The following is a 14,343-nucleotide window of genomic DNA, read 5'->3' on the forward strand; positions in this document are numbered from 1 at the left end:
AACTGAAATGTGTCTTCTGCATTTAACCCAACCCCTCTGAATCAGAGAGGTGCTGGGTGCTGCCTTAATCAACATTAACAGCATCCAGGGAACAGTGGGTTAACTTCCTTGCTCAGGGACAGAACAACATTTTTTTTAAACCTTGGATTCATTCCAGCAACCTTTCAATGACTGGCCCAACACTCTAACCACTAGGCTACCTGACGTAGTAGTATCCAGGAAACTGCATCTTTGAGTAAACAACAATAGCCCTAGTTCTTACAAATGTAGGATCTTCATTTGAGGCAGTTTGCTACAGCAGGAAAATAATCCTGCAGCAACAGGAAATGTGAATGATTATGTGGATTACAATTAATGGACATTTTTGTTGGAGTTGATACATTTTTTCATTAATTTCAAACTTCAGAAGGCTTTTTAAACCACAAATGCACTACAAGTTGTACATTTCCTGAATTTCACTCCTGCAAATTAAGATCCTACATCTGTACCTGACTTTTGGAATGATAATGTTTTATTTATTTTAATATTTCCTCTCAGATTCTGTCTTTGAAGTGTTTTAGTAAAGGGAGACCCAGCTCTTATTCACTCTGTTGTAACGCTCATGGAAATGAGTTTAGCAGGTCAGAAAGATAATACTGAATGAAGACTAGAGTGTATCAACCAAGGAGAAAATGGGTACATCAGTCTGCCTGCGCTTATATGTGTCTGTGGAGCTCTCAAAACATTAAACAGAAATTTATATTCAACTTGACCTATTTGCAGAACTGAGTAAGTTTCAAGCTAATATATTAAGTACATAGATAGATTAATACCCACTTTAAATGTTCACCATTAACACATGGATGATACATATAAGGGAGTGAGAGGGGGCATAACGCACCCCCATTGAAAAGGCCACTCTGCTAGCTCCAGTCCAGATATTAGTCAGCAACGCTATTAGTCTTAATGACTGTTCTCAGGCAAAGGATATGGGCTGTCCTTTTAAGACTAGATACAAGGAGCTCATTAAGCCAAAACAAAGATGGGCAGTGAGAGGGAGAGAGAGGAGAGTGACTGACTGACTGAAATGAATTGAAAGGTACCCTTAAACCACCCCTCCCACCCTCTTGAATGCCACTTGTGAGGAGCAGTGAGACCGCAGAGGCCACACGACATCTCTGCCTGGCATTTCCACTACGGCTGATATCTGTCAAGTGAAACATTATCCAGGTTCGCTAATGGAGATGGTGAAAGATCTCTATTTAAAAATCCATACATGATCAATACGCCTGGCTCCCCTAACTCCCAATCCCATTTAGAGGTATACTGTAGCTACGTACATGCATAATCATGTTGCCTTGCATATTAGGATGGACCATATTGACTTATGTAGCTAACTATGTTATTTTGTGTATGCAGACCTGTGTAGATTGGATGCTGATACACTAGCTAAATCCAATGTCACTGTATTGTTTGTTTGAAGAATTAATTCCACATCTCACAAACAATGAAACGATTGTACTTTAGCTGTCTACTTCTACCAGTAATCTTGTCTTGGACAGACCGTCTTACTGTTGTCAACATCGCTAGGTTCCACTAAAGAAGCAACGAGACCTGCATGTGACAATTGCAATGACAATCTGTTGCCATGGCAGGTAATTACCATATGGTTGTCTTTGTTCCAAGTGGAGCACCAGCAGCCTTTCTGTCATGCAGGTGAACGAGGACCCAAACGCGACTTAACAGAAACAGAGTTTATTAATGTTCAAAACGGAATAACAGAAATCCTCTAAATTGTAGAGGGGAAAACAACTGGAGAAGCGGCCACAGACTGCAGGTCGCTTCGGGTAGGCGCAGGCCGTAGTCGACTGAGACACCTGCTCACACGCAGCGTCTGATGAAGGCACAAAACACGACAGGACAGGGTGATACACAATCACGGCAAAAACACGACAGGACAGGGCGAAACGCAATCACAGCATGGTGAATACAATACAAGGAACCGACGGAACAGGAACGGATCACAAAGGAATAAATAGGGACTCTAATCAGGGAAAGGATCGGGAACAGGTGTGGGAAGACTAAATGATGATTAGGGGAATAGGAACAGCTGGGAGCAGGAACGGAACGACAGAGAGAAGAGAGAGCGAGAGAGTGAGAGAGGGAGGGGGAGAGAGAGGGATAGAACCAAACAAGACCAGCAGAGGGAAACGAATAGCATGGGGAGCACAGGGACAAGACATGACAATAAATGACAAACATGACAGTACCCCCACTCACCGAGCGCCTCCTGGCGCACTCGAGGAGGAATCCTGGCGGCAACGGAGGAAATCATCGATGAGCGAACGGTCCAGCACGTCCCGAGACGGAACCCAACTCCTCTCCTCAGGACCGTAACCCTCCCAATCCACTAGGTATTGGTGACCCCGTCCCCGAGAACGCATGTCCATAATTTTATGTACCTTGTAAATAGGTGCGCTCGACAAGGACGGGAGGGGGGAGGGAAGACGAACGGGGGTGCGAAGAAAGGGCTTAACACAGGAGACATGGAAGACAGGATGGACGCGACGAAGATGTCGCGGAAGAAGCAGTCGCACAGCGACAGGATTGACGACCTGGGAGACACGGAACGGACCAATGAATGGAGTCAACTTACGAGAAGCTGTCGTAAGAGGAAGGTTGCGAGTGGAAAGCCACACTCTCTGGCCGCAACAATACCTTGGACTCTTAATCCTGCGTTTATTGGCGGCTCTCACCGTCTGTGCCCTGTAACGGCAAAGTGCAGACCTCACCCTCCTCCAGGTGCGCTCACAACGTTGGACAAATTTGAGCGGAGGGAACGCTGGACTCGGCAAGCTGGGATGAGAACAGAGGAGGCTGGTAACCCAGACTACTCTGAAACGGAGATAACCCGGTAGCAGACGAAGGAAGCGAATTGTGAGCGTATTCTGCCCAGGGGAGCTGTTCTGCCCAAGACGCAGGGTTTTGAAAGAAAGGCTGCGTAGTATGCGACCAATCGTCTGATTGGCCCTCTCTGCTTGACCGTTAGACTGGGGATGAAACCCGGAAGAGAGACTGACGGACGCACCAATCAAACGACAGAACTCCCTCCAAAACTGTGACGTGAATTGCGGACCTCTGTCTGAAACGGCGTCTAACGGGAGGCCATGAATTCTGAATACATTCTCAATAATGATTTGTGCCGTCTCCTTAGCGGAAGGAAGTTTAGCGAGGGGAATGAAATGTGCCGCCTTAGAGAACCTATCGACAACCGTCAGAATCACAGTCTTCCCCGCAGACAAAGGCAGACCGGTAATGAAGTCTAAGGCAATGTGAGACCATGGTCGAGAAGGAATGGGGAGCGGTCTGAGACGACCGGCAGGAGGAGAGTTACCCGACTTAGTCTGCGCGCAGTCCGAACAGGCAGCCACGAAACGGCGCGTGTCACGCTCCTGAGTCGGCCACCAAAAGCGCTGGCGAATAGACGCAAGAGTGCCTCGAACACCGGGATGACCCGCTAACTTGGCAGAGTGAGCCCACTGAAGAACAGCCAGACGAGTGGAAACAGGAACGAAAAGGAGGTTACTAGGACAAGCGCGGCGACGCAGTGTGCGTGAGTGCTTGCTTAACCTGTCTTTCAATTCCCAGACTGTTAACCCGACAACACGCCCATAAGGAAGAATCCCCTCGGGATCAGTAGAAGCCACAGAAGAACTAAACAGACGGGATAAGGCATCAGGCTTGGTGTTCTTGCTACCCGGACGGTAAGAAATCACAAACTCGAAACGAGCGAAAAACAACGCCCAACGAGCTTGACGGGCATTGTCGTTTGGCAGAACGGATGTACTCAAGGTTCTTATGGTCTGTCCAAACGACAAAAGGAACGGTCGCCCCCTCCAACCACTGTCGCCATTCGCCTAGGGAGCGGATGGCGAGCAGTTCACGGTTACCCACATCATAGTTGCGCTCAGATGGCGACAGGCGATGAGAAAAATAAGCGCAAGGATGAACCTTATCGTCAGACTGGAAGCGCTGGGATAGAATGGCTCCCACGCCTACCTCTGAAGCGTCAACCTCGACAATGAATTGTCTAGTGACGTCAGGAGTAACGAGGATAGGAGCGGACGTAAAACGTTCTTTTAGAAGATCAAAAGCTCCCTGGGCGGAACCGGACCACTTAAAACACGTCTTGACAGAAGTAAGAGCTGTGAGAGGGGCAGCAACTTGACCGAAATTACGAATGAAACGCCGATAGAAATTAGCGAAACCTAAAAAGGGGCTGCAACTCGACACGTGACCTTGGAACGGGCCAATCACTGACAGCTTGGACCTTAGCGGAATCCATCTGAATGCCTTCAGCGGAAATAACGGAACCGAGAAAAGTAACGGAGGAGACATGAAAAGAGCACTTCTCAGCCTTTACGTAGAGACAATTCTCTAAAAGGCGCTGTAGAACACGTCGAACGTGCTGAACATGAATCTCGAGTGACGGAGAAAAAATCAGGATATCGTCAAGATAGACAAAAACAAAAATGTTCAGCATGTCTCTCAGAACATCATTAACTAATGCCTGAAAAACAGCTGGCGCATTGGCGAGACCGAACGGCAGAACCCGGTACTCAAAATGCCCTAACGGAGTATTAAACGCCGTTTTCCACTCGTCCCCCTCTCTGATGCGCACGAGATGGTAAGCGTTACGAAGGTCCAACTTAGTAGTACAGGACTTTGATGGAGAGACTTGAGTAGTTGCGCTCACCTGTAGCCCTCCGCTTACAGATGAGCTCTGGCTTTTACTGGACATGAATTAACGAAATGTCCAGCAACTCCACAATAGAGACACAGGCGGTTGGTGATCCTCCGTTCCCTCTCCTTATTCGAGATGCGAATCCCTCCCAGCTGCATGGGCTCAGTCTCAAAGCCAGAGGGGGGGAGATGGTTGCGATGCGGAGCAGGGAAACACCGTTGATGCGAGCTCTCTTCCACGAGCCCGGTGACGAAGATCTACCCGTCGTTCTATGCGGATGGCGAGAGCAATCAGGAGTCCACATCTGAAGGAACCTCCCGGGAGAGAATCTCATCCTTAACCACAGCGTGGAGTCCCTCCAGAAAACGAGCGAGCAGCGCCGGCTCGTTCCACTCACTAGAGGCAGCAAGAGTGCGAAACTCAATGGAATAATCCGTTATGGACCGTTCACCTTGGCATAAGGAAGCCAGGGCCCTAGAAGCCTCCCCACCAAAACTGAACGGTCAAAAACCCGAATCATCTCCTCTTTAAAGTTCTGGAAATCGTTAGAGCAAACAGCCCTTGCCTCCCAGATAGCTGTGCCCCATTCTCGAGCCCGGCCAGTAAGGAGTGAAATGACGTAAGCAACCCGAGCTCTCTCTAGAGTATGTGTTGGGTTGGAGAGAGAACACAATCTCACACTGCGTGAGAAAGGAGCGGCACTCAGTGGGCTGCCCGGAGTAGCAAGGTGGGTTATTAACCCTAGGTTCTGGAGGCTCGGCAGGCCAGGAAGTAACAGGTGGCACGAGACGTAGACTCTGGAACTGTCCAGAGAGGTCGGAAACCTGAGCAGCCAGGTTTTCCACGGCCTGGCGAGCAGCGGACAATTCCTGCTCGTGTCTGCCGAGCATGGCTCCTTGGATCTCGACGGCAGTGTAACGAGCGTCTGAAGTCGCTGGGTCCATTCCTTGGTCGGTTCCTTCTGTCATGCAGGTGAACGAGGACCCAAACGCGACTTAACAGAAACAGAGTTTATTAATGTTCAAAACGGAATAACAGAAATCCTCTAAATTGTAGAGGGAAAACAACTGGAGAAGCGGCCACAGACTGCAGGTCGCCGGGTAGGCGCAGGCCGTAGTCGACTGAGACACCTGCTCACACGCAGCGTCTGATGAAGGCACAAAACACGACAGGACAGGGTGATGAAACGCAATCACAGCATGGTGAATACAATACAAGGAACCGACGGAACAGGAACGGATCACAAAGGAATAAATAGGGACTCTAATCAGGGGAAAGGATCGGGAACAGGTGTGGGAAGACTAAATGATGATTAGGGGAATAGGAACAGCTGGGAGCAGGAACGGAACGACAGAGAGAAGAGAGAGCGAGAGAGTGAGAGAGGGAGGGGGAGAGAGAGGGATAGAACCAAACAAGACCAGCAGAGGGAAACGAATAGCATGGGGAGCACAGGGACAAGACATGACAATAAATGACAAACATGACACTTTCACTCTTGCTCATATATTCAGCCATTTTCCTACAAGAGGCAGAACTAAATCTTGATTCAATTTCCGAAATTACACGCTGATTGTCCCTCGTCGGAGGAGGCTAAAAAACGGACTAACACATGAAATGGAACTTATAGATAAAACAGTAACCCTTACAAATCAAATTAGCTGTGATGGCCATGATGACAGGGGCCCCAATTTGATTTGTGTCGATGAAGAGCCAATAGATCCATTTATTTGGAATTTTCTGTGTCCACTGAGCAATGGTGGTTTTAGCATTTAAATCTTGGTGGGGCAAACTCCCCCCAAAATGTTTTTATGCATGCCAGGAAATCCACTACACAACACAACACTAAACAATACATAAATTGCACTATAATGGTGACAAACGGTGCCCACAAACTGTTGGGGCCTACATAAAGCTGTCCCAACAGCAGAGTCCCAACAGCAGTCCCAACACCTTACCACTGCTACACCTGGATATTAGCAGAGCCTTGTCTGGCAGCGAAACAGTTAATTCAGCCTTGTTGTGCTGTGCTCACTTGAACAGGAAGGTGGTGCGGCGGTCCTTCGTAGGCTAATTTTGTCATCAAACTTCATCATGAAAGTCTGGCATTCTCTGTATTTATGGGGTTTTCAAGACAACTGGGAACTCTGAAAAAAACAAGGTTGAATCATGACGTCAGTGATCTTCAGGTCGAAGCTCTAGAAAGAGGCCCGAGAATCCCGACTTGGAATTCTGAGTTGGATGCTCTTTTTTCCAGAGTTCCCCGTTGTCTTGAACTGACTGTAGTATGAGGTTTCCCGGTTCCAAGTTTCCAACTGGATTGACAACATTCCCAATGTTAAATGTTTATCCTTTCAAGCTTGTGAAAGAGACCCCTAAACCCAGATTTGGACCACGCGCCCACTCCACTGAATAGCAGGCTAGTGATTTCTTTGCAATACTTGCAGTTAACCAATGGTCGATGAGCACCAATACGTTTTATGTATAATTTCTCTTCATATGAAAAGGATTTGCCAGTAGGTTGTCGATTTGATTCATGATGATGACTGCTAGCTTGCTAGCTAAGATTTTGAAAATATGATGTTGACATAATCAGTCCAATCAAAGCTACGGTAGATATAACGTGATTTGACATAATTTTATATGTGGCCAATGACCATGAGCCTTCTTGGATGGGCAAATCTAATGTATATAATAATATATAATATAATAACCCTGTCATAGCAGCACCCAAGGAGCTTAAATCTTCGAGCTCTCCCCATAGATTTTGCGGTGGCGTAGTGTCCCAATGAGTGATAGAACACTGAGCCAATCACAGGTGCAACTACAGAACATTACCAACCCCTACACTCCATATGTTCCGCTGGCTTCCCAATCACCACAGAAAGCACTGAGCTAGGCTGAAACACCTGTTTGTATGGATGCTTTATTAACTCAATGATAAAACATTTTTACATTGTTTGCAAACTGATATCTGACACATATTAGTGCCAAAATAACATGCAAAACAGGGGCAACATAAAAATAAAAAAAATGGGGGGGGGGGGAATATACTCTGCCCCACCTGCCCTGAATGACGGGTTGCCACTGCCACTGGGGTTGCCACTGCCACTGGGGTTGCCACTGCCACTGATTGATTTAGGATATGTTTCAAGTTTCAGCAGCATCAAATCCTGTGCATTCTCCCAAGACGTCATCCCTTTTCAAAAGCCTGAGAGGCAGTTCTGTAAAAAGACAGGCTTGGTTTTTATTGATCAGTATAAGGTGAACAGGAAATACTCCGAGGTGTTTATGAGGACGCTTGGACCCTTGGAGTTGGACACAGATGGTCCCCTTAGCCTGAAATGCTTGTTACAGTGCCTTCAGAAAGTATTCAGACCTAAGAAATAACCTAACTAATCAGCTGTCCAAAATAGCCTACTACCAGCCTCTGAATTGGACTAATTTGCGGGAACATGCGGATGATTGATTCTCATAGAAAGACAGCAGGCAATAATGTAATTGAATTGTGAATCACTGGTGGAGTTCGTTTGCATGGCCCGATGCTCCGGGATGTTGGAGATTTCACTTAAAGACCAATGGAATGGTGTAAAATGAGAACTATGCCTACCCGGGGAACCGGGCCATGCAAAACGAGTTTGACCACTGGCGGTAGAAACGCCGCCCCTTCAGATGCCGGTGTTACATTTAGGCTCCACGGAGGGAACAACACAACCTATTTCGTACTGCTCAGTCAGAGCGACAGAAACGCCCTGACGGAGATAGATAGAGGGAGGGAATGAGAGAGAGAGAGAGAGAGAGAGAGAGAGAGAGAGAGAGAGAGAGAGAGAGAGAGAGAGAGAGAGAGAGAGAGAGAGAGAGAGAGAGAGAGAGAGAGAGAGAGAGAGAGAGAGAGAGAGCGACAAAGCGCGAGAGAGAGAGAGAGAGAGTAACGGACAGAGAGCGATTGAAAGAGAAGTTTGTAGACTTACTGGATACATTTTGGTGGACATAAATTGAAGCGGGAGGACAGGAAAAACGCAATATTGTTTTTGAGTAAATCAAAACTTTATTGGACGGCAAGGGAAAAAAAATCATTTTTTTTGTAAATTATCACGGAATTCTTGTGTTAGAGAGAGAGACTAAATTGATCATCCCGTTATCGAACAAATTGATCTGATGATCATGACGGCAGCTGTCGATATGAAACCGACATTAACCATCATAAAGTCTGAAAGAATGGACGGTGAGTACAGCAACTTTTGTTTTTTTGACATCTAACATTGTAATTACTGTTGCCTATGATCGCTCCGTATGTTTCATGTTGTGCGGCGCATAGGCGGCTTGCATTTAAAACTCTGGTCAACTTTTATAAGGCAAATGCCATCCTATGTAGTGCAACATGTATCAGTGGAGGTAATAAGTATTTTTCTATGATAAAGCCATCATTTAGCCTAACGGGATATGTCCGTGTCCTATCGCGTCTTCACAATTGTTGTGCATGCAAAACATTCATTTGTTTATTGTGTAAACGAATAAGACAACGTTTTTGGATAAATGTTTGTGGATCAGTTGTGCTGGATAAAGTTGTGCTGGATAAAATAAAGGACAAGGGGAAATACATTATTACTCTTATGCAATTTAGGCTAAATGGTATTCCCGTTTACATAATTGTATTTCTTAATCATCCATCTCATGTTCTCAACATACCGGTCTAATGCTCTGTGTCACACGGCTAGACTGCAGGCTAAAGCTGCAGCTGCTGAACCCTGCATTAGACTGACAATCATATTTCATGGATGAAGAGTTAATTTATGAGTAGTCATGATTTAACTATTTAACCTATATGAACACTTAGTTCAACTATGGCAAAGAACATGATGAGACTAAAGCAATCAGTATGACATTCTGCCTACTAGTGTTTGAAAAGTTCCTGTGTGTTTAAAAAATATATGTTAATTTGACAGCTGACACTTCTACTCAGTCATAAAACATTTGTTAATTTGAACACATTATTTATGGAGCTGTACAGTAGCCTTGTGCCTTTTAGTATGTGCCTTTGGTGTATTTTCTTCCCTTTTCAAATTAGTTCCCTCTCTAGAGTCAGCCTTCTCTTTCATGCGGAGTAGATCTTGCCTTGCCGGGCACCTACTATCATAATCCCATCTCCCTCCCTGGCCACCCAGAGTAGCCCCAGTCCAGGGAGGGGGTGTCATATCAGGCATGCTGCTGTCTGCATGGGAAACCACCACTGGTGCCCAGTCATCAGTACTATCCCTCTCCTCTCCCCCTCTCCGCTCGCCCCTCTCTTCTCCCCCTCTCCTTTCCCCCTCTCCTTTCTCCCTCTCCTCTCCCCCTCTCATTTACCCCTCTCCTTTCACCATCTCCTCTCCTCTCCTTTCCTCTCCCCTTCTCCTTTCCCCTCTCCTCTCTTTTCCCCTCTCCTCTCCTTTCCCCCTCCTCCTCTCCTGTCCCCCTCCTCCTCTCCCCTTCTCCTCTCCCCTTCTCCTTTCCCCCTCTCCTCTTCTCCTTGTGCTGAGGGGTTTAGCCAGAGTCTCAAGAGAGAACCAGAGGCAGACGGGGTTGATGAATGTGCAGGCCTGAAGCCTGGATATCCTGCCTGTTGCCCGTAAGGCCAGGTCATGGTTGCACTGGGCTGGGGCATGGAGTGCAAGCCCACACAACACAGTGTTTGAGTCTGTATTTTGAACTCTGTGGTTTAATTCCCTTCAAAGTGACACTGTTCTTTTACATTCAGAGTCAGGCTGATTTCACTCTTTCTTCCTTCATTGAGAGGGCTGACTGGGCTTTAATATCTAACATTAGGCTAATATTCAAATCTATACATTTATGGCTTCAGAAGTGTGACAGCTGTTAAGGTGGCAAAGGCTTGAGATGCCATAGAAACATGATACATACACTCCTCCGTAACCCGTTATGCAGAAAAATAAGAAGAAAGTGTAATGACTCCTTGAGGTCAAGCACCGAAGATGTGTTCACCACCTTAACTCAGATTACACCTGCAGGAGGAGAGCACGCAAGTACACACACACACACACACACACACACACACACACACACACACACACACACACACACACACACACACACACACACACACACACACACACACACACACACACACACACACACACACACACACACACACACACACACACACACACACACACACACACACACACACACACACGCACACACACACACACACACACGTGTGCGCACATACACACATACGCACACACACTCATGGTAACGCACTCATATCAAAAAGTTGCTGACAGCTGCAGTGGGGTTGCCAAAACATACCGCTATCTTGCAAAGCCATTTCGCAATGCTAGCTTTCTCTGCTGACTGTGTGTGCTGGGGTCAGGCTGTAGTTACCAAGACTCTCTATATCAGACATACACATTACATCTACTCCTTCCCCGTTTCCATGTAGCTAGCTTCTCTCACTGCAAATAGGACAGTAGACCAGTGGCCCACTGATGAAGTGAACCCTTCCTGCCCCTTCTGATCAAAAGAGGAAATTGCGATGTTCCCCCGTGGCTGAGTTATACTGAGTAGGCATGACAGAACATGACAGGATCTTTGTGAATGGTGGAAAGGTTTAAGTGAGCCATAGAGTGATGATACCTAGGCAGAGGATTTTGTTATTCTCTATCTATACACACACACACACACACACACACACACACACACACACACACACACACACACACACACACACACACACACACACACACACACACACACACACACACACACACACACACACACACACACACACACACACACACACACACACACACACACACACACACACACACACACACACACACACGCAAATCAAATGTATTTATAAAGCCCTTTTTACATCAGCAGATGTCACAAAGTGTTATATAGAAACCCAGCCTAAATCCCCAAACAGCAAGCAATGCAGATGTAGAAGCACAGTGGCTAGGAAAAACTCCCTAGAAACGCAGGAACGTAGGAAAAAACCTAAAGAAGAATCATGGTCTGAGGGGTGGCCAGTCCTCTTCTGGCTGTGCCGGGGTGGAGATTATAATAGTACATGGCCATTTAGGCCAGATTGTTCTTCAAGATGTTCAAACGTTCATAGATGACCAACAGGGTCAAGTAATAATCACAACGGTTGAAGAGGGTGCAACACACACACACACACACACACACACACACACACACACACACACACACACACACACACACACACACACACACACACACACACACACACACACACACACACACACACACACACACACACACACACACACACACACACACACACACACACACACACACACACACACACACACACACACACACACACACACACAGCAAGACAATAGGATTAAGTGGTTGGAGTACATCTCATTGTCTTGTTTATTTTTCTATCTTTGTGAAGGTGCAGTGAGTGTCAGTTTACTGAAGCTTTTTTCACTCTATCCCACTGAGATAATTCATTTTAAGTGCCTACAGACTGTGGAGGTTAGGGGTGATCCCAAACAAATCTGTTTATATACCAAAAAGCAGGTTCCTGAGTGTTACTGTATAAGTACTGACGTAGTAGATCCTTCATTCCCACACAGAAGTCAGATTTGAAATGAGTAGCGTCAATGATATATTGGGAAATACAAGTGAAAGATTTCTACAAGCAAGTGAATACTTGGCAATAAAGTGCTGCTATATTGAATTAGATTTGACTGTAAGCCCAGTCCAATGTAGAGCATGGTGCAGTAGCTGATTACTCAGTTTATCAAGTAGCCATAACAAAACGACAAAGCTAAGGAGTGGAGCTGCGAATGCAGAGAAGTCCGATTCCTTCTCAAGACGGGGGTGTTGGATTGCAAAATAACAGGGCCCCTTTTTCTGATTTCAAAAGAATGTAGCTCATGGCTTCTTTACTGTACTGTACTTACACTATTCCTACCACTCTGTATCGTGTACAAGGACATGTGCTTTCATGTACTGACTGAGTCCTCCCTGCATGGTCTAGGATCCCTCTCTCTCTGTTCTTCAGGTCTGCAGGTCAGGGTTCATTGACTGAGAGGAATGTGTGTGGCAAGCAGGCCTGCTGGGTGCGAGTCTCCCTTTTATCTGGTTAAGACGCGGCTGCTTGTCTTAACTGGCATGCTGCACCACCGGGCTGGGCGGCTACACTCAGGGCCCCCTATGCCACCACACACCCATGTCACATAGAGCCAGCCAGGGTCCACAATGGGCCAGGAGCCAAAGGCTGACGCCCGACTGTCCCTCCCCATTTTGGTGCCTGTTGGTATGGTGAGGAGTGTTTTCCTTCTGGGCAGGGTGACTAAAATAAGCATGTGTCAGCTCAGTGCTGGTTTGACAGTGTCAGCACTCCTCCAGTAGTGCTGTGTAAAATGCAAAATGTGCCCGTGTTTGAGCCCGCCTGGCCATTTGGCAGCTGTGCAAATAGCGGTGGGGTGATTCAGGCTCCTCTGATGTGGGTTGTCGCTGCTGGACCCAACAGAACAAACAGGTATGCTGAAGTCCATTTCACTTTGCCGAATCAAGTAATGGCCAACCAGGATGTTCGATCAAAAGCACTTTTTGGTGTCTGGTATTTGGTGCTTTGCCCATACTAATTAGACAGTGTTTAGCTAAACAATGTCTCCATGATGCCAGGCTGCCGTTGTGCCCAGTGGATACACTGAATGCCCAGTCTCCCGAATGTGCCTCAGACTCATCTCATGTGGGGCAGATGTTTCAAAGGCTGGGCTGTTGGTAGAATGGTTGTCTATGAAGAGGAATACTTTTCTACTGGCCACAATGACCCAGTGTCTCTGCTGTGAATGGGCTATGATGTCACCCTATAATATCATTAAATGGGTATCTCCTCCCTCCTCCTTCTCCTCCTTCGTTCATTCATCTCTCTGACCTTAGTCCTGCCCTGTTAATCTGTGAAACATTATCGTGCGTGGGCAAAATCGGGATGTCTCTCTTGTGACTACACGCATTAATTTAGCCTTTCATAACTTAGTCATATAAAAGTAGGCGTGCTACCTTGTGATACATCAGTGTGCTAAATAGTAAGCATATGTGGAGAGTGAGTGCAAGAAAGGCATTTGAAGGTGTGGCACATACTGTAAGATGTGCTGAAAGCATAGGCATGTGTGGAATCGGGTTGAGAAATTAATTTGGTTGTACTCTAAATCTTTTTGAAGTTCTATAACGGTATGTGAACTTCTTGAAAGATGATTTCTTTAGACCTTGTCAAAAACAGAGTAGATTCATCTCTTGGAGTGTAGCCTTCACCAATAAGCCTTCTCGAGACGCCAACCAAAACAAAGAAACAGCATGTCCACGAGTTAGGAAAGAAGAAGTAACAAGCTTGAAGGTTTTTTACAGCCTCCTCCCTCTCATTCCTCCTCTCCCCCTCTCTTTCCTCTTTTCCATCCCCTCTGTGGGCCACATGAGCATCTCTCAGTCTAACGTCACCTCAGACCTTGATGTGGCGTCGGCCTGTCTCAGCCCAGCCGTCTGTCAGTCTCTGCTAATCACTGAGTCACAGCACCCGCCACACCACCGCGTGCCACCGGCTGCCTCCTGCCGCCACAGGCCCTTCCTCTCCCCATTACTCT

The 14,343-nt window shown here is 46.7% G+C and overlaps 1 protein-coding gene across 4 annotated transcripts in view; it reads left to right on the plus strand.

The window, feature by feature from the left end:
* LOC123992655 (protein C-ets-1) overlaps positions 1–14,343 on the plus strand; it is a 50,499-nt gene that overhangs the window by 10,258 nt on the left and 25,898 nt on the right. For 2 of the 4 annotated variants that reach the window (XM_046293995.1, XM_046293996.1), the window contains exon 1: positions 8,256–8,945. The exons of 1 other annotated variant lie outside the window; for it this stretch is intronic. Coding sequence is in view for 1 of the 3 variants with exons in the window: in XM_046293994.1 (XP_046149950.1) it covers positions 8,879–8,945 (67 nt within the window). In the remaining 2 variants the exon portion in view is untranslated. Of the gene's footprint in view, positions 1–8,255; positions 8,946–14,343 lie in introns of those variants that run through there. One more of the 4 variants, XM_046293994.1, reaches the window with a different exon arrangement.

The sequence above is a fragment of the Oncorhynchus gorbuscha genome, linkage group LG13 (assembly GCF_021184085.1).
Source record: "Oncorhynchus gorbuscha isolate QuinsamMale2020 ecotype Even-year linkage group LG13, OgorEven_v1.0, whole genome shotgun sequence".
NCBI lineage: Eukaryota > Metazoa > Chordata > Actinopteri > Salmoniformes > Salmonidae > Oncorhynchus > Oncorhynchus gorbuscha.